General features: G+C 28.4%; 4 protein-coding genes across 7 annotated transcripts; 3 read left to right on the top strand and 1 right to left on the bottom strand.

The window, feature by feature from the left end:
- The first annotated feature begins 2,469 nt into the window (after positions 1-2,469).
- Positions 2,470-5,213, top strand: LOC105255751 (mediator of RNA polymerase II transcription subunit 9). The gene is made up of 3 exons (XM_011265215.3): positions 2,470-2,631; positions 4,207-4,312; positions 4,408-5,213. Exons 1-3 carry the CDS (start codon positions 2,525-2,527, stop codon positions 4,546-4,548), a joined length of 354 nt encoding a protein of 117 aa, XP_011263517.2. The 5' UTR covers positions 2,470-2,524; the 3' UTR covers positions 4,549-5,213.
- Positions 5,214-5,851: 638 nt separating this feature from the next.
- LOC112638529 (mediator of RNA polymerase II transcription subunit 9-like) lies at positions 5,852-8,380 on the top strand. Of its 2 annotated transcripts, none has more exons than XM_025410420.1 (3): positions 5,852-6,021; positions 7,374-7,467; positions 7,575-8,380. In XM_025410420.1, the coding sequence occupies exons 1-3, from the start codon at positions 5,957-5,959 to the stop codon at positions 7,713-7,715; spliced, it is 300 nt and encodes a 99-aa protein (XP_025266205.1). In that variant the 5' UTR covers positions 5,852-5,956; the 3' UTR covers positions 7,716-8,380. The 2 variants fall into 2 exon arrangements, with proteins under 2 accessions (XP_025266205.1, XP_025266204.1); XM_025410419.1 differs by having other exon boundaries at positions 7,374-7,479.
- A 621-nt stretch (positions 8,381-9,001) lies between these two features.
- On the top strand, positions 9,002-10,913 carry LOC112638530 (mediator of RNA polymerase II transcription subunit 9-like). 2 transcript variants are annotated; one of them, XM_025410422.1, is made up of 3 exons: positions 9,002-9,171; positions 10,523-10,616; positions 10,724-10,913. In XM_025410422.1, the coding sequence occupies exons 1-3, from the start codon at positions 9,107-9,109 to the stop codon at positions 10,862-10,864; spliced, it is 300 nt and encodes a 99-aa protein (XP_025266207.1). In that variant the 5' UTR covers positions 9,002-9,106; the 3' UTR covers positions 10,865-10,913. The 2 variants fall into 2 exon arrangements, with proteins under 2 accessions (XP_025266207.1, XP_025266206.1); XM_025410421.1 differs by having other exon boundaries at positions 10,523-10,628; positions 10,724-10,896.
- Positions 10,914-12,546: 1,633 nt separating this feature from the next.
- Positions 12,547-19,590, bottom strand: LOC105255752 (GTP-binding protein 1). 2 transcript variants are annotated; one of them, XM_011265217.3, is made up of 11 exons: positions 19,419-19,590; positions 18,321-18,693; positions 17,374-17,485; positions 17,072-17,252; positions 16,808-16,986; positions 15,890-16,042; positions 15,507-15,756; positions 14,704-14,848; positions 14,307-14,625; positions 13,097-13,362; positions 12,547-12,962 (listed from the first exon to the last, which is right to left on the bottom strand). In XM_011265217.3, exons 2-11 carry the CDS (start codon positions 18,414-18,416, stop codon positions 12,780-12,782), a joined length of 1,884 nt encoding a protein of 627 aa, XP_011263519.1. In that variant the 5' UTR covers positions 18,417-18,693; positions 19,419-19,590; the 3' UTR covers positions 12,547-12,779. The 2 variants fall into 2 exon arrangements, with proteins under 2 accessions (XP_011263519.1, XP_011263520.1); XM_011265218.3 differs by lacking the exon at positions 19,419-19,590 and adding an exon at positions 18,792-18,936.
- Positions 19,591-22,068: the final 2,478 nt, after the last annotated feature.

The following is a 22,068-nucleotide window of genomic DNA, read 5'->3' as shown; positions in this document are numbered from 1 at the left end:
TTATCTATTGTTAGACTCGGCCTAAATAGCCGTTCACTGAATCGCGCACTGTTAATTGTGATTGGTCGATTCTCGCGGACCCAATAAATTAAATACGGTATACAGAAATTAAATTTCCCAGGCACCAAAAAATTCAGCTTAATTTGCAATTTTTCTGTGATCCTTGAGAACCTATAAATTCTAATGATTTTCGTTTGTTTTGACGTTTATATTGTTATTAACTTTATTATTTATTTTTATATTATATTGTTATTAACTTTATTATTTATTTATAAAAAAAAGTAAAATGGTGCAAATTCTGAAATTTGAATATTATTAGTGCGTTCGAAAATATGTTTGGTTAGTGTTGGGAAAAAAGATAAAGTTGGCAGTATTGAAAACTCCCAGTGCTACGTTTCATTTCTCCCACTGGAATCACTAGGATTAAAAAAATTTGCTACTTGAGATATTAAAAAAGGTAAATAAGTAGTTAAATATATTTTATAATAATATGTTTAATAACATCACATATATTATTATTAATACGAACGTGTGTTTTAATAATGTATTAATATTAGTATAATATTAATACATAATTAATATATAATATTAATAATGTTATAATTATAATAAAGTGACATAATTTACCTAAAATGTGATTTAAATTCAATATTTGTATATCTAGTAACATTTTCCAAATAATCTGTTATTTTTGATACTATTTTCCTTTCACCTCTATTGTTATTACCTCTATTTTCGAATAAAATATTTTGTAATTCTTCATTATTATCATCATTATCTGAAGAACTACTCGAAGATTCAAAAATGATGTTTTAAAATATATTGTTTCATAATAATAATTAGTGTAATTGCAACACTTTCATATATTGTACATACAATCCTAATGATCCCAGTGGAAGAAACGAAACGCAGCACTGGGAGTTTTCAATACTGCCAACTTCATCTTTTTTTGCAACACCAATCAAACATATTTAATACGTTGGAAAATATGGGTGCTTTCCAATTGTTTAACACATCTTAACACAAACATACACAGGAAGGCACAAAGTGTAGCGATGTGCACGACTCAATTGGAACAAAGTTAATGTGCGACTTTCGAGTGGAGGGTTAGGATTCTTCATAACCATGTCCATCTTGATATTTTTTAATCCATGCTGAGGGTGATAGCATCGATATATAAAATGGATTAACATACATAGATGTATATATATGCATAATATTATATAATATATAAATAATATATAAATAAAATATATAAATGCATATTATATTAATATATAAATATGAATGAAAATTTAATCAGTAATATATCTAACCTGCAAATATGCAAAAGAGACAATTTTATTTTATTTATTAAATATAATAAAAAAATTAATTGTACAAAAACTCATTAATTTGAATTACTTACTTCAATGATACTTTTAATATTTTTATTGTCCATTTTTGTATTTGTATGGTGTACTTTAATGGTTGTCTTTTAATTAAAAAAAATAAAACGAAAAGAAAATTGCCAACATAATCGCCGTCAGTCTGTAACCGCATATTTCATTTGTCCCTAGAAAACAGAAGGTTACACAAGTTGACTAGTAGCCCTCGAGCTGAGTACGGATGTGTAAAGTTGTGTCGGCAGTTACGGCAATTGGAACGCGACTTGTGTCGCCGTGTGCATAAAAGTGTCTAGGGATATCTCAATTGGAAAGCACCCTATGTTTGGTCGATGTTGGAAAAAAAGATAAAGTTGGCAGTATTGAAAACTCCCAGTGCTGCGTTTCGTTTCTTCCACTGGGATCATTAGGATTGTATTGTACCGTATGTACAATATATGAAAGTGTTGCAATTACACTATTTTTATTATGGAACAATATATTTTACTCGAAAACATCATTTTTGAATCTTCGAGTAGTTCTTCAGATAGTGATGATAATAATGAAGAATTACAAAATATTTTATTCGAAAATAGAGGTAATAACAATAGAGGTGAAAGGAAAATAGTATCAAAAATAACAGATTATTTGGAAAATATTGTTACCATATACAAATATTAAATTTAAATCATATTTTAGGTAAATTATGTCACTTTATTATAATTATAACATTATTAATATTATATATTAATTCTGTATTAATATTATACTAATATTAATATTATATACTAACATTAATAAATATTAATATTATACTAACATATTAAAACACACGTTCGTATTAATAATAATATATGTGATGTTATTAAACATATTATTATAAAATATATTTAACTACTTATTTACCTCTTTTAATATCTCAAGTAGCAAATTTTTTTCCTAGTTTAATCCTAGTGATCCCAGTGGGAGAAACGAAACGCAGCACTGGGAGTTTTCAATACTGCCAACTTTATCTTTTTTTGCAACACCAATCAAACATATTTTCGAACGCACTATATGAAAGAGCAAATTAAGCTGAATTTTTTGGTGCCTGGGAAATTTAATTTCTGTGTACGTTACTGGCTGGGGAGCTTGAGGGTGCACGGTTATTACGAGACGTAATGGAGACGGTGGAGCTGCCAGAGGATGTCTCCCTGAGGACAACGCAATTTACCGTCGACGATTTAGATATAGAGATCCTGCCGCTTATCTACGAGATTATTCGTAGGTTTGTATTTTTAAAGGAGAGAAAAATCATTGTTTCGATTTTCACATAATTCGCAAACTATGCGAATAAATTGTACGCATAACCTCAAATTGGCTAGAATTAAAATCTTTCTTTCCAATATTGTCTTTAAAAAAAATTTTAAGTGATTTCTCTTCTTAATTAAAATATCGAATATATATCTTAATGTATTTTTTATTTTTTTTTATTCTGACTCGATTCATGCATCAACGTCACGTATACTGTTTGTGGTAAATAAATGTCTGTATATAATTAATTAAAATAGTTTAGCATAAAATGCGCTGCATTATTATGGCAGCTCACTAGTGCTATAAATAAATCACTGTTTCAAAAGGAAAAGGGCAAATATATTTATGTTACTTCTTTCTCATATCGATTTTTTTATTTATTCTATGTTACTTATGTCTATTCATCTATTGCGATATAAATATCTGTGATCGATAACTGTAGAAAAATATAAAATGATGATAAAAGTGTGTAAAATGATTAAAAATTGATGCAGGATATTTATAAGATATTTGATCAAATTTGTAAGCAATAATATAATAGAACTAATAGAATTGTTTCTAAGAAAAAATATATAATTTGCAATTAACAATTACATATTTTTTCTTAGAAACAACTATGTTTTCTTTACACCAATTAATTCTTCTCATTATTTTGTGCATAAAAGTATTGAACTAAGATCATCGAAAAATGAATATTTTATGAAATATTTTATAGTTTATATAAAATTAAGAAATTACTTCGAGTCTTAGCATTCGAAAAGTATTTAATGAAAAATAACTTAATTATAGTGTTTTGGAAAGCTCTTGAGATAAGCTACGAGAATATGTAATAAGAAATAAGGATTTCCATTTAAAATTTTTAAGTTGACCTTCAAATCTCCTATGTACCTTCACCTAAAAAAAATGTTTCCCGTAATATGATGTCTCCCTTGATAATAAATAATTTTTACTTCAAACATTTTTTCCTATCACTTAAACTGTACGAGTTATTTGGGTGACTGGTCTTATGTGACTCATCCTATATATTTACAGGGTGGCCCCAAACGTTCCAGCCAGACTTTGAGATCTTGTAGGAAATTTAATTCTGATCAAAAAATTTCTTATAAACATGGGTCGAAAAATGCTTCCTTAAAAAGTTATCGCTCAAAAACTTCTGATGAAGGAAGAGCAAAAGGTGAAAAAAATGAAACTAAATAAATTTCTTGAAAAAAAATGATAAAAATAAAAAATAAAAATTTTTTTCTTTATGAAAATAAAGTAAAAGTTAATTTAAAAAAAATTATTTTATTTTCATAAAAGAAAAAGATTTTTATTTTTTATTTTTGTCGTCTTTTTCAAGAAATTTATTTAGTTTTATTTTCTTTTCACCTTTTGCTCTTCCTCCCCCGAAATTTTTTGTTCAGAATTAAATTTCCTATAAGATCTCAAAGTCTAGCTGGAACGTTCGGGGTCACCCTGTATATGAATCATTAATCAGATAGATATATTTGGCTATACATTTTATATTATTTGTATATTGGCATAAGGTAATAATATTTACAATTTCTAGTGTTGAAAAAGATCCACATGACACTACGCAAAAGGCGAAAGAGTCGCAGGATACCAGCCACAAAATCCTAGAATTGCAGAAGAAATTAGATTCTGCAAGATCGCAAGTAAGAGTTAAAATTCTGTGTACATATAAGCAAATGTATTTTATATAATCAGAATGCTTTGCATAATATTGCATAATATTTGTTATACTTTATAGATTAAGAGATTACCTGGAATAGAATATAGTAAAGAAGAGCAGTTACAAAAACTGGAGACTTTACGCAAGCAGTTGAGGCTAAAGCGTGAACTTTTATTAAAATATCGTAATACGTGTACATTTGAAATACCAAAAATATAAATGTGCACATTTGTTGTTTGCAAATATATAGAAAAGCAATCTTATATCTTCCAAAAATGCGTTTTTTCAGAGCTCTGTTTCATTATTTCCTAAATAATGAAAATTTGATTAATAAATTGGCAGAATCCAAACCAATTAGACAAAGTGCACAGTTTGTAGTGTATGTACTAATTAGAACAGGTATGATTCACGGAAACCGTACTATTTCTAGTCCGCGAGACTTTGTTAAACAGTTGCGAGATATTGCACAGCAATTAAAGCAACAGCTGGAAGAGTCAAAAAATGAATTTAAGAAAAATCCACCGAAATAATGAGTGTAGATTATTATTATTTACATGTATTTTTGCAAGACCTTATATATATGTGGTTCTTATATTAGATCTTGTATATAGCAAAGATTACAATTTGTTATTTTAGAAAAGCAAAACATGTAAAAATTATTTCTTAAATAATGAAACAAAATTTTCGTTTCTTCAGTTTTATTGAATTTTGAATCACAATATTTTAGCAATATGTAAAGTCGACGACAAACAAGTGCTCAATTATTTTGTAGAAATTATGTTTCAATATAATATAAAAGAAATGTGTGTCTCTTTCTTCCGCATTCGGAAGCATGTAAATGATAATAGTATTTATTAAGAAATAAATGTGACTGCAATAAGAAATTTTCGTTTTAGCATTTGAAATATAATGTGTTTCTTATTCTTCTTTTTTGCAAGATGTATTTTAAAAATAAACGATATAAATGACATGTGTATATATATATGTATATGTATATATATATATAGATATATATATATACACACAGGGTGGCCCCGAACGTTCCAGCCAGACTTTGAGATCTTATAGGAAATTTAATTCTGAACAAAAAATTTCCTATAAACAAGGGTCGAAAAATGCTTCCTTAAGAAGTTATCGCTCAAAAACGTCTGATAAAGGAAGAGCAAAAGATAAAAAGAAAATTTTATGCTTTAAAATGAAATTGTTGGATAATTATAAAATTTATATGTTAAAATTTATTTTTACATTATAAAATTATTTAATAAAAACAATGTATATTGTTTAATAAAAATTGTTAATATATAATATGTATGTATAAATTGTCCTATATGTATATGTATATATGTCTATATGTATATATGTGTGCGCAAGGCGAATGTTTTCAGCTAAGAGAGTAGACGAGATAGAAAGAGAAATCCGGTACCGAGTCACTGCCTTGTCTGACCGTTTTGACGAATGGAGGGGGTAGCCTGTGCGCCTTCCAGTATGGTATATATTTCAATGGTGTGAATAAATTGTACGCATAACCTCAAATTGGCTAGAATTAAAATCTTTCTTTCCAATATTGTCTTTAAAAAAAATTTTAAGTGATTTCTCTTCTTAATTAAAATATCGAATATATATCATAATGTATTTTTTATTTGTTTTTATTCTGACTCGATTCATGCATCAACGTCATGTATGCTGTTCGTGGTAAATAAATGTCTATATATAATTAATTAAAATAGTTTAGTATAAAATGCGCTGCATTATTATGGCAGCTCACTAGTGCTATAAATAAATCACTGTTTCAAAAGGAAAAGGGCAAATATATTTATGTTACTTCTTTCTCATATCGATTTTTTTATTTATTCTATGTTACTTATGTCTATTCATCTATTGCGATATGAATATCTGTGATCGATAACTGTAGAAAAATATAAAATGATGATAAAAGTGTGTAAAATGATTAAAAATTGATGCAGGATATTTATAAGATATTTGATCAAATTTGTAAGCAATAATATAATAGAACTAATAGAATTGTTTCTAAAAAAAAATATATAATTTGCAATTAACAATTACATATTTTTTCTTAGAAACAACTATGTTTTCTTTACACCAATTAATTCTTCTCATTAATTCTTCTCATTTTGTGCATAAAAGTATTGAACTAAGATCATCGAAAAATGAATATTTTATGAAATATTTTACAGTTTATATAAAATTAAGAAATTACTTCGAGTCTTATAATTCGAAAAATATTTAATGAAAAATAACTTAATTATAGTGTTTTGGAAAGCTCTTGAGATAAGCTACGAGAATATGTAATAAGAAATAAGGATTTCCATTTAAAATTTTTAAGTTGACCTTCAAATCTCCTATGTACTTTCACCTAAAAAAAAATTTTCCCCGTAATATGATGTCTCCCTTGATAATAAATAATTTTTACTTCAAACATTTTTTCCTATCACTAAAACTGTACGAGTTATTTGGGTGACTGGTCTTATGTGACTCATCCTATATATTTACAGGGTGGCCCCGAACGTTCCAGCCAGACTTTGAGATCTTGTAGGAAATTTAATTCTGATCAAAAAATTTCCTATAAACATGGGTCGAAAAATGCTTCCTTAAGAAGTTATCGCTCAAAAACTTCTGATGAAGGAAGAGCAAAAGGTGAAAAAAAATGAAACTAAATAAATTTCTTGAAAAAAAAACGATAAAAATAAAAAATAAAAATTTTTTTCTTTATGAAAATAAAGTAAAAGTTAATTAAAAAAAAATTATTTTATTTTCATAAAAGAAAAAGATTTTTATTTTTTATTTTTGTCGTCTTTTTCAAGAAATTTATTTAGTTTCATTTTCTTTTTATTTCATTTTCTTTTCACCTTTTGCTCTTCCTCCCCCGAAATTTTTTGTTCAGAATTAAATTTCCTATAAGATCTCAAAGTTTGGCTGGAACGGGGTCACCCTGTATATGAATCATTAATCAGATAGATATATTTGGCTATACATTTTATATTATTTGTATATTGACATAAGGTAATAATATTTATAATTTCTAGTGTTGAAAAAGATCCACATGACACTACGCAAAAGGCGAAAGAGTCGCAGGATACCAGCCACAAAATCCTAGAATTGCAGAAGAAATTAGATTCTGTAAGATCGCAAGTAAAAGTTAAAATTCTGTGTACATATAAGCAAATGTATTTTATATAATCAGAATGCTTTGCATAATATTGCATAATATTTGTTATACTTTATAGATTAAGAGATTATCTGGAATAGAATATAGTCAAGAAGAGCAGTTACAAAGACTGGAGATTTCACGCCAGCAGTTGAGACTAAAGCGTGAACTTTTATTAAAATATCGTAATATGTGTACATTTGAAATACCAAAAATATAAATGTGCACATTTGTTGTTTGCAAATATATAGAAAAGCAATCTTATATCTTCCAAAAATGCGTTTTTTCAGAGCTCTGTTTCATTATTTCCTAAATAATGAAAATTTGATTAATAAATTGGCAGAATCCAAACCAATTAGACAAAGTGCACAGTTTGTAGTGTATGTACTAATTAGAACAGGTATGATTCACGGAAACCGTACTATTTCTAGTCCGCGAGACTTTGTTAAACAGTTGCGAGATATTGCACAGCAATTAAAGCAACAGCTGGAAGAGTCAAAAAATGAATTTAAGAAAAATCCACCGAAATAATGAGTGTAGATTATTATTATTTACATGTATTTTTGCAAGACCTTATATATATGTGGTTCTTATATTAGATCTTGTATATAGCAAAGATTACAATTTGTTATTTTAGAAAAGCAAAACATGTAAAAATTATTTCTTAAATAATGAAACAAAATTTTCGTTTCTTCAGTTTTATTGAATTTTGAATCACAATATTTTAGCAATATGTAAAGTCGACGACAAACAAGTGCTCAATTATTTTGTAGAAATTATGTTTCAATATAATATAAAAGAAATGTGTGTCTCTTTCTTCCGCATTCGGAAGCATGTAAATGATAATAGTATTTATTAAGAAATAAATGTGACTGCAATAAGAAATTTTCGTTTTAGCATTTGAAATATAATGTGTTTCTTATTCTTCTTTTTTGCAAGATGTATTTTAAAAATAAACGATATAAATGACATGTGTATATATATATGTATATGTATATATATATATAGATATATATATATACACACAGGGTGGCCCCAACGTTCCAGCCAGACTTTGAGATCTTATAGGAAATTTAATTCTGAACAAAAAATTTCCTATAAACAAGGGTCGAAAAATGCTTCCTTAAGAAGTTATCGCTCAAAAACGTCTGATAAAGGAAGAGCAAAAGATAAAAAGAAAATTTTATGCTTTAAAATGAAATTGTTGGATAATTATAAAATTTATATGTTAAAATTTATTTTTACATTATAAAATTATTTAATAAAAACAATGTATATTGTTTAATAAAAATTGTTAATATATAATATGTATGTATAAATTGTCCTATATGTATATGTATATATGTGTGCGCAAGGCGAATGTTTTCAGCTAAGAGAGTAGACGAGATAGAAAGAGAAATCCGGTACCGAGTCACTGCCTTGTCTGACCGTTTTGACGAATGGAGGGGGTAGCCTGTGCGCCTTCCAGTATGGTATATATTTCAATGGTGTGAATAAATTGTACGCATAACCTCAAATTGGCTAGAATTAAAATCTTTCTTTCCAATATTGTCTTTAAAAAAAATTTTAAGTGATTTCTCTTCTTAATTAAAATATCGAATATATATCATAATGTATTTTTTATTTGTTTTTATTCTGACTCGATTCATGCATCAACGTCATGTATGCTGTTCGTGGTAAATAAATGTCTATATATAATTAATTAAAATAGTTTAGTATAAAATGCGCTGCATTATTATGGCAGCTCACTAGTGCTATAAATAAATCACTGTTTCAAAAGGAAAAGGGCAAATATATTTATGTTACTTCTTTCTCATATCGATTTTTTTATTTATTCTATGTTACTTATGTCTATTCATCTATTGCGATATGAATATCTGTGATCGATAACTGTAGAAAAATATAAAATGATGATAAAAGTGTGTAAAATGATTAAAAATTGATGCAGGATATTTATAAGATATTTGATCAAATTTGTAAGCAATAATATAATAGAACTAATAGAATTGTTTCTAAAAAAAAATATATAATTTGCAATTAACAATTACATATTTTTTCTTAGAAACAACTATGTTTTCTTTACACCAATTAATTCTTCTCATTAATTCTTCTCATTTTGTGCATAAAAGTATTGAACTAAGATCATCGAAAAATGAATATTTTATGAAATATTTTACAGTTTATATAAAATTAAGAAATTACTTCGAGTCTTATAATTCGAAAAATATTTAATGAAAAATAACTTAATTATAGTGTTTTGGAAAGCTCTTGAGATAAGCTACGAGAATATGTAATAAGAAATAAGGATTTCCATTTAAAATTTTTAAGTTGACCTTCAAATCTCCTATGTACTTTCACCTAAAAAAAATTTTCCCCGTAATATGATGTCTCCCTTGATAATAAATAATTTTTACTTCAAACATTTTTTCCTATCACTAAAACTGTACGAGTTATTTGGGTGACTGGTCTTATGTGACTCATCCTATATATTTACAGGGTGGCCCCGAACGTTCCAGCCAGACTTTGAGATCTTGTAGGAAATTTAATTCTGATCAAAAAATTTCCTATAAACATGGGTCGAAAAATGCTTCCTTAAGAAGTTATCGCTCAAAAACTTCTGATGAAGGAAGAGCAAAAGGTGAAAAAAAATGAAACTAAATAAATTTCTTGAAAAAAAAACGATAAAAATAAAAAATAAAAATTTTTTTCTTTATGAAAATAAAGTAAAAGTTAATTAAAAAAAAATTATTTTATTTTCATAAAAGAAAAAGATTTTTATTTTTTATTTTTGTCGTCTTTTTCAAGAAATTTATTTAGTTTCATTTTCTTTTTATTTCATTTTCTTTTCACCTTTTGCTCTTCCTCCCCCGAAATTTTTTGTTCAGAATTAAATTTCCTATAAGATCTCAAAGTTTGGCTGGAACGGGGTCACCCTGTATATGAATCATTAATCAGATAGATATATTTGGCTATACATTTTATATTATTTGTATATTGACATAAGGTAATAATATTTATAATTTCTAGTGTTGAAAAAGATCCACATGACACTACGCAAAAGGCGAAAGAGTCGCAGGATACCAGCCACAAAATCCTAGAATTGCAGAAGAAATTAGATTCTGTAAGATCGCAAGTAAAAGTTAAAATTCTGTGTACATATAAGCAAATGTATTTTATATAATCAGAATGCTTTGCATAATATTGCATAATATTTGTTATACTTTATAGATTAAGAGATTATCTGGAATAGAATATAGTCAAGAAGAGCAGTTACAAAGACTGGAGATTTCACGCCAGCAGTTGAGACTAAAGCGTGAACTTTTATTAAAATATCGTAATATGTGTACATTTGAAATACCAAAAATATAAATGTGCACATTTGTTGTTTGCAAATATATAGAAAAGCAATCTTATATCTTCCAAAAATGCGTTTTTTCAGAGCTCTGTTTCATTATTTCCTAAATAATGAAAATTTGATTAATAAATTGGCAGAATCCAAACCAATTAGACAAAGTGCACAGTTTGTAGTGTATGTACTAATTAGAACAGGTATGATTCACGGAAACCGTACTATTTCTAGTCCGCGAGACTTTGTTAAACAGTTGCGAGATATTGCACAGCAATTAAAGCAACAGCTGGAAGAGTCAAAAAATGAATTTAAGAAAAATCCACCGAAATAATGAGTGTAGATTATTATTATTTATATGTATTTTTGCAAGACCTTATATATATGTGATTCCTATATTAGATCTTGTATATAGCAAAGATTACAATTTGTTATTTTAGAAAAGCAAAACATGTAAAAATTTCTTAAATAATGAAACAAAATTTTCGTTTCTTCAGTTTTATTGAATTTTGAATCACAATATTTTAGCAATATGTAAAGTCGACGACAAACAAGTGCTCAATTATTTTGTAGAAATTGTTTCAATATAATGTAAAAGAAATGTGTGTCTCTTTCTTCCGCATTCGGAAGCATGTAAATGATAATAGTATTTATTAAGAAATAAATGTGACTGCAATAAGAAATTTTCGTTTTAGCATTTGAAATATAATGTGTTTCTTATTCTTCTTTTTTGCAAGATGTACTTTAAAAATAAACGATATAAATGACATGTGTATGTATGTATGTATATATATATATATATATATATATATATATATATATATATATATATATATATATACAGGGTGGCCCCGAACGTTCCAGCCAGACTTTGAGATCTTATAGGAAATTTAATTCTGAACAAAAAATTTCCTATAAACAAGGGTCGAAAAATGCTTCCTTAAGAAGTTATCGCTTAAAAACGTCTGATAAAGGAAGAGCAAAAGATAAAAAGAAAATGAAACTAAATAAATTTCTTGAAAAAGACGATAAAAATAAAAAATAAAAATCTTTTCCTTTTATGAAAATAAAATAAAAATAAAAGTTAGTTTAAAAAAAAATTATTTTATTTATTATCATAAGAGAAAAAAATTTTTATTTTTTCTTTTTACCGTTTTTTTTTTCAAGAAATTTATTTAGTTTCATTTTCTTTTCACCTTTTGTTCTTCCTTCATCAGAGGTTTTTGAGCGATAACTTCTTAAGGAAGCATTTTTCGACCCATGTTTATAGGAATTTTTTGTTCAGAATTAAATTTCCTATAAAATCTCAAAGTCTGGCTGGAACGTTCGGGGCCACCCTGTATATATATATATATATATATATATATATATATATATATATATATATATATACACACACACATGAATTTTTATACAATGTAGATAAATATAGATAGAAGTATATACTGAGTATATACTGAAACGCAACATATCAATATGTCAAATTTTATCATTAAACTCTGAAGGCATTGAAAAAGAGATTGTATTTGCACTCATTTATACAAATGTATAGATCTGTGATCCATGATGTACGTACTGCATATACTTTTATTATAGAAATAAAAGACACAATATATGTATTTCCTGACACTAATTTTACACACACATGTGCCTTTCAGAAAAATAATACGATCTATAAATAGCGATTTATATTTTATTATATTGCTAAAGAAAAGAATATTTTTGAAAATATGAATAGTTGAGACGCGTGAAATTGTTTGTATTCTAATAAATTTATTATATGAACTGTAAAGTAATTTTCTAGAGTAAATTTTCTTTTCTTTTCAGAGAAAAAAATTTTAAATAAAGTAACTTATGTTGTGGATCATCCCTTTGAGAAACTTGTACATAGTAGAAAGAGCACTAATAATACATTGTTCTTTTTGTACATTGAAGCTCTTACACTTTTGCAGGGGGGTTTTGCTCTGTTAAAGGTTGAATACTGTTGATAGCATTATGAGATCTTCCACCTCTTCGACCTCTACTTTTCTTATTTTGATTCAAACCAGATTTTTGCGGTACATTTTCTTGTTTGGCTGTTTGTTCCTCAATAATAGAGTCGGCTTCGGTTATTTCCAGCGCCTAAGGATGCAAAATTACATCTATTTATATTTTTGCTTCTTTCGTTAAAATCAATTATTTATAGAAAAACAGAATAAATGAAATCTGATGAGAGAAATGATTATTTTAATTTTACCATACTGGATAAATTATACCTGTATATTTGTATTTTGTCGAGTTTGCGATTTGTTCGGTTTGTTAATTCTTGATGTTTGCGTAGTATTATTTGAATGCGGTATAAGTTTCACTACATTTCCTACTGCTTTAGTACGACCTTCTCTAAATACCATTCTCTGTCCAGGCTTTATATATTCCGGATGTTTGATAAATCTAAAATGTACCAGTGCTTTATCGCCCGTCCTCAAACAATCCTGAGACATGGACAATATAGAAGCAGTTTGCCTTATGCTGCCACAATGTACTGTAACAATTTTTCCAATGCACATTAATACGAGATGCATAATAACAGGGTTGGCATGTTTGAAACAATGTGTTTAAAATTGTTTGATTAAAACTTGTTTAAAATAGTGGACACTGTTTTAAACATTTTTGTTTTAAACTATTTTAAACTACTGTTTAGAATCGTTTAAAATATCGTAAATAAAATATATGATTATTTGGAAAAGAAATTGTAAAAAATATCAAAAACAAACAAACACTAATAGATGTGTATATTGCAAAAAAGTTTTTGTTTTAGTGCTTTTAATTTTTTATCTATATTTATGTAACATATAGATATAAAAATATAAATAATAAAATAAAAATGATAATATGGATATTATTTTAGCAGAATATTTATTTTTGAGTATTAAATAACAATCAATACAATAAAGATTACTTAGAAGATATTGACTGACTTTACATTTTACATTTTAGCATTTTAAATTAATAGTACATAACTCATAGCAGGTCAGTAGTTCTAAAAAAAAAAGTTCTTTTAAAAAGAAGAGTTGAGGTTTTTTATTTTTCTTTTATTTATAATTTATGTTGAGAGTTAAGCAGATTACTAAATAAGAATAGGAAAGGAACCAAAGTATTTTATATTAAATATTATTAACGAACTCTTTTCTCCAAAAATAAATATTCTGCTAAAATAATACCCATCTTATCATTTTTATTTTATTATTTATATTTTTAATAGCATTGTCAATTTTGGCAACGTTATTTACAGTTTAACGCTAGCGAAAAGATTTAAATATTTACACAAAGCTAAATATTTATCAAAGCTATTCAGTGTTTTGCTTGTTTAAAACATGTTTTTTTTACTTTACTTAAAAACACAAATAAAACGAAAAACATTGTTTTAAACAAAAAAAAACAAATTTTTTGCCAACCCTGCATAATAATCACTAAAGAAATAATTACCCATTGCCTGATAGCGTGAACTGATTGTTGTAGGGTGATGTAACACCAAAATTTCACCTTCAAATTCCCAACAAGCCTGTGGATTGAGCGCGGGTGCGACCATTACCATGCCCTTACGAATGTGCGATCGTTTGATCTTTTTCAGGGCGAAACTAGCTGTTTGTCCGCCTCTGACTTCGCGGACCGGCATCCTCTTTCGATGAATACTTTTGACGGCTATAGGTATGAATCGACCCAACGGATCGGGTCCTAGTAACAAGGTATCGTTTAATCTTATAATACCCTTCAAAGTTGTACCAGACACTACAGTACCGACTCCCTAAAAATTGTCATTATAAGATCTATAATTTACGTGTAATAAAAAAAAAATATCATTTGTGTGTAACGTAATACATACTGGTACAGAGTATGTGTCGTCGATTTGAAACTCGGCAGGTTCATCATCGTGACTAGTAATTCTTGCAGTCAGCAAGTTGAGAAACATCTTGAGAAGACTTAAATTTTCGCCGGATACGTTGGATACTTGGAAAATTGGACATAATCTGCGAGTATTATAATACTGTTGTAGTCTTATATCATTTTTCTTTACGTAGAGCTTAATATGTATACAGGATGGCCCCGAACGTTCCAGCCAGACTTTGAGATCTTATAGGAAATTTAATTCTGAACAAAAAAAATTTCCTAAACATGGGTCGAAAAATGCTTCCTTAAGAAGTTATCGCTCAAAAACGTCTGATGAAGGAAGAGCAAAAGGTGAAAAGAAAATGAAATAAAAAGAAAACGAAACTAAATAAATTTCTTGAAAAAGACGATAAAAATAAAAAATAAAAATCTTTCTTTTATGAAAATAAAATAAAAATAAAAGTTAGTTTAAAAAAAAATTATTTTATTTATTATCATAATTATTTTATTTATTATTATAATTATTTTATTATCATAAGAGAAAAAAATTTTTATTTTTTCTTTTTACCGTTTTTTTTTTTCAAGAAATTTATTTTGTTTCATTTTCTTTTTATTTCATTTTCTTTTCATCTTTTGCTCTTCCTTCATCAGACATTTTTGAGCGATAACTTCTTAAGGAAGCATTTTTTGACCCATGTTTAGGAAATTTTTTTTGTTCAGAATTAAATTTCCTATAAGATCTCAAAGTCTGGCTGGAACGTTCGGGGCCACCCTGTATATTAGACACGATAAATTTACCGTTCTGAGACAAAATTCGTAGCGCTAACTACTACATCGTCAGGTGTCTTAACTGTAACCGGAACTTTCCTACAACCAGGGGACTTGAGAATCCTTATCAGTAGCTTTAAATTTTCCTGCAGGACATTCGGTGGACACATGTCGATTTTCGTCACGACGACGAATACAGGTACGGACAACGCTAAGGCGAGGCCCAAGTGCTCCTTAGTCATTCCAACAATGCCGGCGTTCGCTCCAATCATTAACATACCTGAAATAATATTTGCATTAAGATTATACAATGTATTCGTCGAGCTGTTTTAAGGGCAAACAATGCCATGGCCGATGAGTAAGATATGTTTGTTATACTTTGCAATTGTAGTAACAATATAATGTGTTTTTACCAAAGTCTGGAGCGTGTCCCGTCATTCCGAAAACAGTCGTCTTCAAATATCTCTCATGGCCAGCAAGATCGATAAATGTTATTACTTTAGAAGACTTCTCACATATTTTCACCCAATCCAACGATCCATGCTCAGGTTTATTAACTACATTACCTACAAATATATAATGGTACAATCAGTGATTGCTATAGATAATTTCAAAATTATCTAGATAAAGATAAAGATCAAAATCCGTAAATTTAGCTTAGATGAGATAAAGATGATTTTGCTTTTACTTAATCTAGATGAAAGATGAGATAATTATTGCGATAATCTAGATAATTATGTAGATATTTTTGTTTATTTTAGAAGGCTATAAATATTTGTAAAAAATTGACGCAGATTATAAATGGGATATTAAAATCATAAACACGTATTCTTTCTCTTTTTTTAAAGAATATTTAAATAATAGCAAAAAGGTATATAAATTATATGATAAATATTTATTTATTAATTTATATTTATAATATATTTATAATATATTAATAATATAATAATAATATATTTATAATATATTAATAATATAATAATAGTATATTTATAATATATTAATAATATAATAATAATATATTTATAATATATTAATAATAATAATATAAAAAATATATTTTAGATAGATTTTTAGAAGCATGCCTGGAAAACTTTTTTGCATAATGAAAACGTCATCTTAGACAATTTTTAGATAAGATGACATATATTTTTCATCTAAGATAAAGATAAAGATTTGTATTTCTTCATCTAGTTAAAAATAAAGATGAGCCATTTCTTTATCTAGATGATTATCTAGATAATTTTATCTAGATAATCATCTACCAGCAAACACTGGGTACAATAGTAAGAGGTGATAAATAAAGCATGCAATAAAAAACTAATACTCACCAACGCTATCGAATCCGAGTATGTCATTTCCAACTGAGCTGGTCCGGCCTGTTTCAGCCTCGTGCTTATGACGAAATAATTTTTGACGTGCCAGACCTCGTCCATTGTCGAGTTCACCATGAGTCAACACTCCCAATAACGTTGATTTACCGGCATCCACGTTACCAACAACAGCAACTCTGTAAACAATTGGATAATTCGTTTTACACTAAAAATTACAAAATTGCCGACGATGATTGCAGAGGATAATTATTAAATAAAAACCTAATCTCTAGGAAATCTTGTCGATCCAGACGTCTTCTCACTAGATATTGCCCCGTAAGTCCGTGATCTGCTTTAATCTGGCGTAAAAGTACGCAGTCTGCTTCCAATGTTGCAGCAAGAGATTGTAAAGTGGCAACTGATGCTTCATACTCGTCCTCCTTTAATCCACTTTCAGTTCCATCTAAATGAATTACGTAATCGTTAAGAATCAACCGATTCAAAGATTTCTAATTAATATAAGAATTAATTCGTCACGAAATATTGCATCATTTTTACTTTTGAACATTTTGAAAAACCCATACCTTCAGCAATACCAATTTCAAAAATTGTCTCGCTGCCTCCATCCTGAATCCTTTCTTTCAATCTTCTTAACAGTAACTCGTATTGGTCCTCGGATGGACTGACCAAGACATTCTGAAAAAGAAAATTATAATATATGCATATTATAAATTTTCTTTTATATATATATATATATATATATATATATATATATATATAAAATATATTTATATATATAAAATATATATAATATATATAAATTATATATTTAAATATATATAAAATTATATATATATATATATATATATATATATATATTATATATTCTAAATTTTCTTTTATAATTTATTTTTAAATATTATACAGGGTGTCCCATTTTAATGTCCCACCCCAAATAACTTTCTTACTTTTAATTTTAGAAAAAGATGTTTCAGACAAAAGTTGTATGGTTTCTAGGGGAATTTGCAATTAACAATTCCATATTTTTTCTTAAAAACAACTGTGTTTTCTTTACACCAATTGAGTCCTCTCATTATTTTGTACATAAAAGTATTAAGATAAGATAATCGAAAAATGAATATTTTACAAGATATTTTATAGTTTATGTAAAATTAAGAAATGATTTGAAGCCTCATAATTCGAAAAGTACTTGATGAAAAAATGTTTATTTATAGTGTTTCGGAAAGCTCTCGAGATAAGCTACAAGAATATGCAAAAATATATAGGGTGTTCCATTTAAGAAATTCAAAATGACCTTCACGTAACCTTCATGTGACTCTGCAAGGTCAAACTAATGGCACCATCTTATGTCCCCCTAGAAACCATACAACTTTTGTCTGAAACATCTTCTTCTAAAATTAAAAATAAGAAAGTTATTTGGGGTGGGACATTAAAATGGGACACCCTGTATAAAGTACAATCGAAGTATATATCAAAGGATACATAAATTTTGCATGGAACCTCAATATACCTTTCCTCTGATACTAGAGTAGTCTACAATCGATTCGTGCTCCTTCTCTGGTAGACGAGCAATGTTTTGCGATATGATTGGTCCAGTACCCGACATAATATTCAGTAATGATACGAATGCAAATACAATGCATAAAACACAATCTACTTATATCTCAGCAGCGATTGATTTGTATATCATTCATTTATCAGTTTATTTCTCTTGTGCACAAATGCTCATTACAGACATCTTCCAATATTTAAATCCAAATCTTCTTCTACAGATTATTAGTATTTGCGCATACATTACTGTAATACGGAGGATTTTGCACCCTTGGGCAGCATCTAGTACAAATTTCAAAACGCTCCTATCCTATCGATCCCATCTTTGCAATCTGTAACAACAATGTGGCATGTAGATAATGTTTGGCCTTGAATCACAAGTGATCGACAAGTAGCTTACATTAATTTACATGCATGATTCAACTATTACCTCATTTGGTGTAACACTCGTTGAAATTACACCATCTTTGTTAACATTAAATTTCTCTCAAAAATTACGATAGAAAGGGAGAAAAATAACTTGTTATCTGTCTCAAGGCATAAAAATAGACATACATGCACGTAAACGCATACATATTCCTATCCACTTTGCGTTTCATATATGTAGCATAAACATGAACCGCCAAGTGTGTGCGAGAGAGAGAGAGACAGAGATTGTGTAATTCTGGTCGAGTGTCAACGCATATTGTCGTCTCTCGAGCAGGTACACGTTTTAGGATCCAAAATAAAATGTGATCGAAATAAAAAAAAATATAAAAAAATTATAAAGAGACACAAAGGTTCGTATGTAAAATTGAAAGAAAATCAAAATAATAATCAAGGCTAAGAACCCGTACTAGATGGAACAGCGTGTCAAAACGAATTTAATTAGTTACGAGTAAAAATAAATAAAAAATATAAAAATAAATAATAATAAAAAAGTATAAATATCTGGTAGATTTCTCACGCTCGACAGAGGCACAAGTGTTTTTTTTTTCTCTCCATAATGATGAGTTTCACATGTGTGGTGAACGTACCGTCACTTCAATATCGTTTCCATCCGCGAGATTGGACTTACCTGTTGAAAGGAGAGACGTCGAAGAGATACGTCGTCCTCGCCCTGTCACGATTTCACATGAAACTGACAAGTTGACAGAAGTGCGCCAGCGAAAATACTGTCAATCTAAAGTGACGTCTGTGTATGTGTGTTGTGTGTGTGTACGAAATGTGAACATTTACCAACACGCACACGTAAACTGTACTTTACGTAAGGCGAACCAATCGCAGTGAAAGGCACACGATGATCCAATCATATCGGATCGCTTACTTCGCCGCGGAATTTCCGCGTTCTTTTTTGTCTCCCTCCTGCTTTTTTCTCCGTCTTTTCGAAATGAAATCACGTGTACGGTTGACGAAAAATGTGCGCAAATCACGATATCTTTCTCAATATTTTAATTATTCAATATTCTTTTATCTTTATTCAATGTACGAAGTAATTGCAAGTTTCTTTCTTCGATTTTTGACAGATGATTTCGATCCTTCGGAGCGAATTTTTCAATCGAAGTTTGGCCAAAAATTTATCTCTTATTAGACCGATATTACATTTGTCGTACGACAAATTTTTTAAGCACATTGATTGGCTGCGGGATATTAATTTTTTCAGTTTTTAAAAACTTTTTATTCTGCAGCTGATCAATATGTTTAAAAAAATTAATTAAGGGGATCCTAAAGTCGTCTGTTTTATCGACAAAAACGCCGTAATTTTCGGAAGTGTACTATTTTTTATTGCCTGTAGAATTAAAAATCCTTCTCCAGAAAGAAAATAAGTATAAAATGAGAACGAAAATAAGTATAAAATTACATTTTTATTTATTCTTAAATCAACATGGCTATTAACTCGTACAAATATTAGCTTCTTATAAAAGTTTTATAGCTTTTATGCATAAAACAGTAACTTTTACGATTGTGTACTGCACCATAGAACATTGTCGAACTATAAAAACTGAATTTAATTGCCTAATTAATAAATGACTTTCTTCGGAAAATTTCACTCCGTATCTAAAATATCGGTAAAGTAGAGTGAAAAAGCAGTGCATCTTCTTTATAAATAACGTGATAGAGAGAGATACGGGATGAGGATTAGATGAAGGCGCTATAATCGTGCAAAGACGAAAGGTGCAATTTCATTGACGCTAAAAAGTAGCGTCAACCATTGGTTGAACAATGAAGCAACTACTTACTTCTTTGTTCAACCAATGGTTGACGCTACTTTTTAGCGTCAACGAAAAGGCCGCTGAAAGCATATAAAATTGCATAGGCGCATAACTATAAGCATAAGGAAATTGATTGGTCACAAATATATGCATAAGAAAATGAACCAATCAATTTTCTTATGCTTATGCGCTCCTGTAATTTTATGTGCTTCCACCTTATGTCATCTACAATGGCAGTAGGATTAATACATTTATTTACAATTACATACATTTATGTAATTAATTATATACATTTATTTACAAAATTTATAAATTTTCAACATTTCACTTATGTATATTTTGTGAAAATGCAACTTGTCAAAATCTAATCTAGCTTACCGAATTTTGTTTCAGTGGTTGGCATCACTACTTAACTACTCTCTACTCTTCTCATAGTGCTTTAAGGCCGCAGCACACACTTTTGCATAAGTGCATAACCATAAGCATAAGAAAATTGATTGGTTCATTTTCTTATGCATATACTTGGGGACCAATCAATTTCCTTATGCTTATGGTTATGCGCTTATGAAAAAGTGTGTGCTGCGGCCTTTAGAGCCTATCCAGACAAACTTGCATAGGTGCATATGCATAACATAAGACCATATGGACCAATGAGCATCGAGTATTATGTTATGTAAGTCAATATAGCGATTTAATACTCGATGCTCATTGGTCCATATGGTCTTATGTTATGCATATGCACCTATGCAAGTTTGTCTGGATAGGCCCTTAGTCTGTGGCTTTAGTGCGTTCGAAAATATGTTTGATTGATGTTGGGAAAAAAGATAAAGTTGGCAGTATTGAAAACTCCCAGTGCTGCGTTTCGTTTCTCCCACTGGGATCACTAGGATTAAAAAAATTTGCTACTTGAGATATTAAAAGAGGTAAAGAGTAAAGTAATTAAATATATTTTATAATAATATGTTTAATAACATCACATATATTATTATTAATACGAACGTGTGTTTTATATTAATAATGTTATAATTATAATAAAGTGACATAATTTACCTAAAATGTGATTTAAATTCAATATTTGTATATCTGGTAACATTTTCCAAATAATCTGTTATTTTTGGTACTATTTTCCTTTCACCTTTATTTTCGAATAAAATATTTTGTAATTCTTCATTATTATCATTACTATCTGAAGAAGAACTACTCGAAGATTCAAAAATAATGTTTTCGAGTAAAATATATTGTTCCATAATAATAATTAGTATAATTGCAATACTTTCATATATTGTATGTATGTACATACGGTACAATACAATCTTAATGATCCCAGTGGGAGAAACGAAACGCAGCACTGGGAGTTTTCAATACTGCCAACTTTATCTTTTTTCCCAACACCAACCAAACACATTTTCGAACGCACTGCTTGGAGGAAATGACGGTTGGATTGGTCGTCGCTTTATTCCCTAGCATAGAGGGTCTCTAGGGAAAAGCGATTGGTCGCCGCTAAATTCCAAGTCA

The sequence above is a fragment of the Camponotus floridanus genome, unplaced genomic scaffold (genome assembly GCF_003227725.1).
Source record: "Camponotus floridanus strain SB8 unplaced genomic scaffold, Cflo_v7.5 scaffold32, whole genome shotgun sequence".
NCBI classification, from domain to species: Eukaryota; Metazoa; Arthropoda; class Insecta; order Hymenoptera; family Formicidae; genus Camponotus; species Camponotus floridanus.
Note: the sequence above shows the minus strand (reverse complement) of the source record. Positions and strands in the feature narration are given on the sequence as shown.

What these genes read in the sequence shown, in the direction of transcription:
- LOC105255751 (XM_011265215.3), top strand. Translation starts at nt 2,525, where the DNA reads ATGGAGACGGTGGAGCTGCCAGAGGATGTCTCCCTGAGGACAACGCAA. An exon ending in ATCTACGAGATTATTCGTAG is followed by an intron (nt 2,632 to 4,206) that starts GTTTGTATTTTT and finishes TACAATTTCTAG; the next exon opens with TGTTGAAAAAGATCCACATG. An exon ending in TAGATTCTGCAAGATCGCAA is followed by an intron (nt 4,313 to 4,407) that starts GTAAGAGTTAAA and finishes TATACTTTATAG; the next exon opens with ATTAAGAGATTACCTGGAAT.
- LOC112638529 (XM_025410419.1), top strand. Translation starts at nt 5,957, where the DNA reads ATGTATTTTTTATTTGTTTTTATTCTGACTCGATTCATGCATCAACGT. An exon ending in CGTCATGTATGCTGTTCGTG is followed by an intron (nt 6,022 to 7,373) that starts GTAAATAAATGT and finishes TATAATTTCTAG; the next exon opens with TGTTGAAAAAGATCCACATG. An exon ending in TAGATTCTGTAAGATCGCAA is followed by an intron (nt 7,480 to 7,574) that starts GTAAAAGTTAAA and finishes TATACTTTATAG; the next exon opens with ATTAAGAGATTATCTGGAAT.
- LOC112638530 (XM_025410421.1), top strand. Translation starts at nt 9,107, where the DNA reads ATGTATTTTTTATTTGTTTTTATTCTGACTCGATTCATGCATCAACGT. An exon ending in CGTCATGTATGCTGTTCGTG is followed by an intron (nt 9,172 to 10,522) that starts GTAAATAAATGT and finishes TATAATTTCTAG; the next exon opens with TGTTGAAAAAGATCCACATG. An exon ending in TAGATTCTGTAAGATCGCAA is followed by an intron (nt 10,629 to 10,723) that starts GTAAAAGTTAAA and finishes TATACTTTATAG; the next exon opens with ATTAAGAGATTATCTGGAAT.
- LOC105255752 (XM_011265217.3), bottom strand. Translation starts at nt 18,416, where the DNA reads ATGTCGGGTACTGGACCAATCATATCGCAAAACATTGCTCGTCTACCA. An exon ending in ACGAATTTTGTCTCAGAACG is followed by an intron (nt 14,849 to 15,506) that starts GTAAATTTATCG and finishes TAATACTCGCAG; the next exon opens with ATTATGTCCAATTTTCCAAG. An exon ending in ACGACACATACTCTGTACCA is followed by an intron (nt 14,626 to 14,703) that starts GTATGTATTACG and finishes GACAATTTTTAG; the next exon opens with GGAGTCGGTACTGTAGTGTC.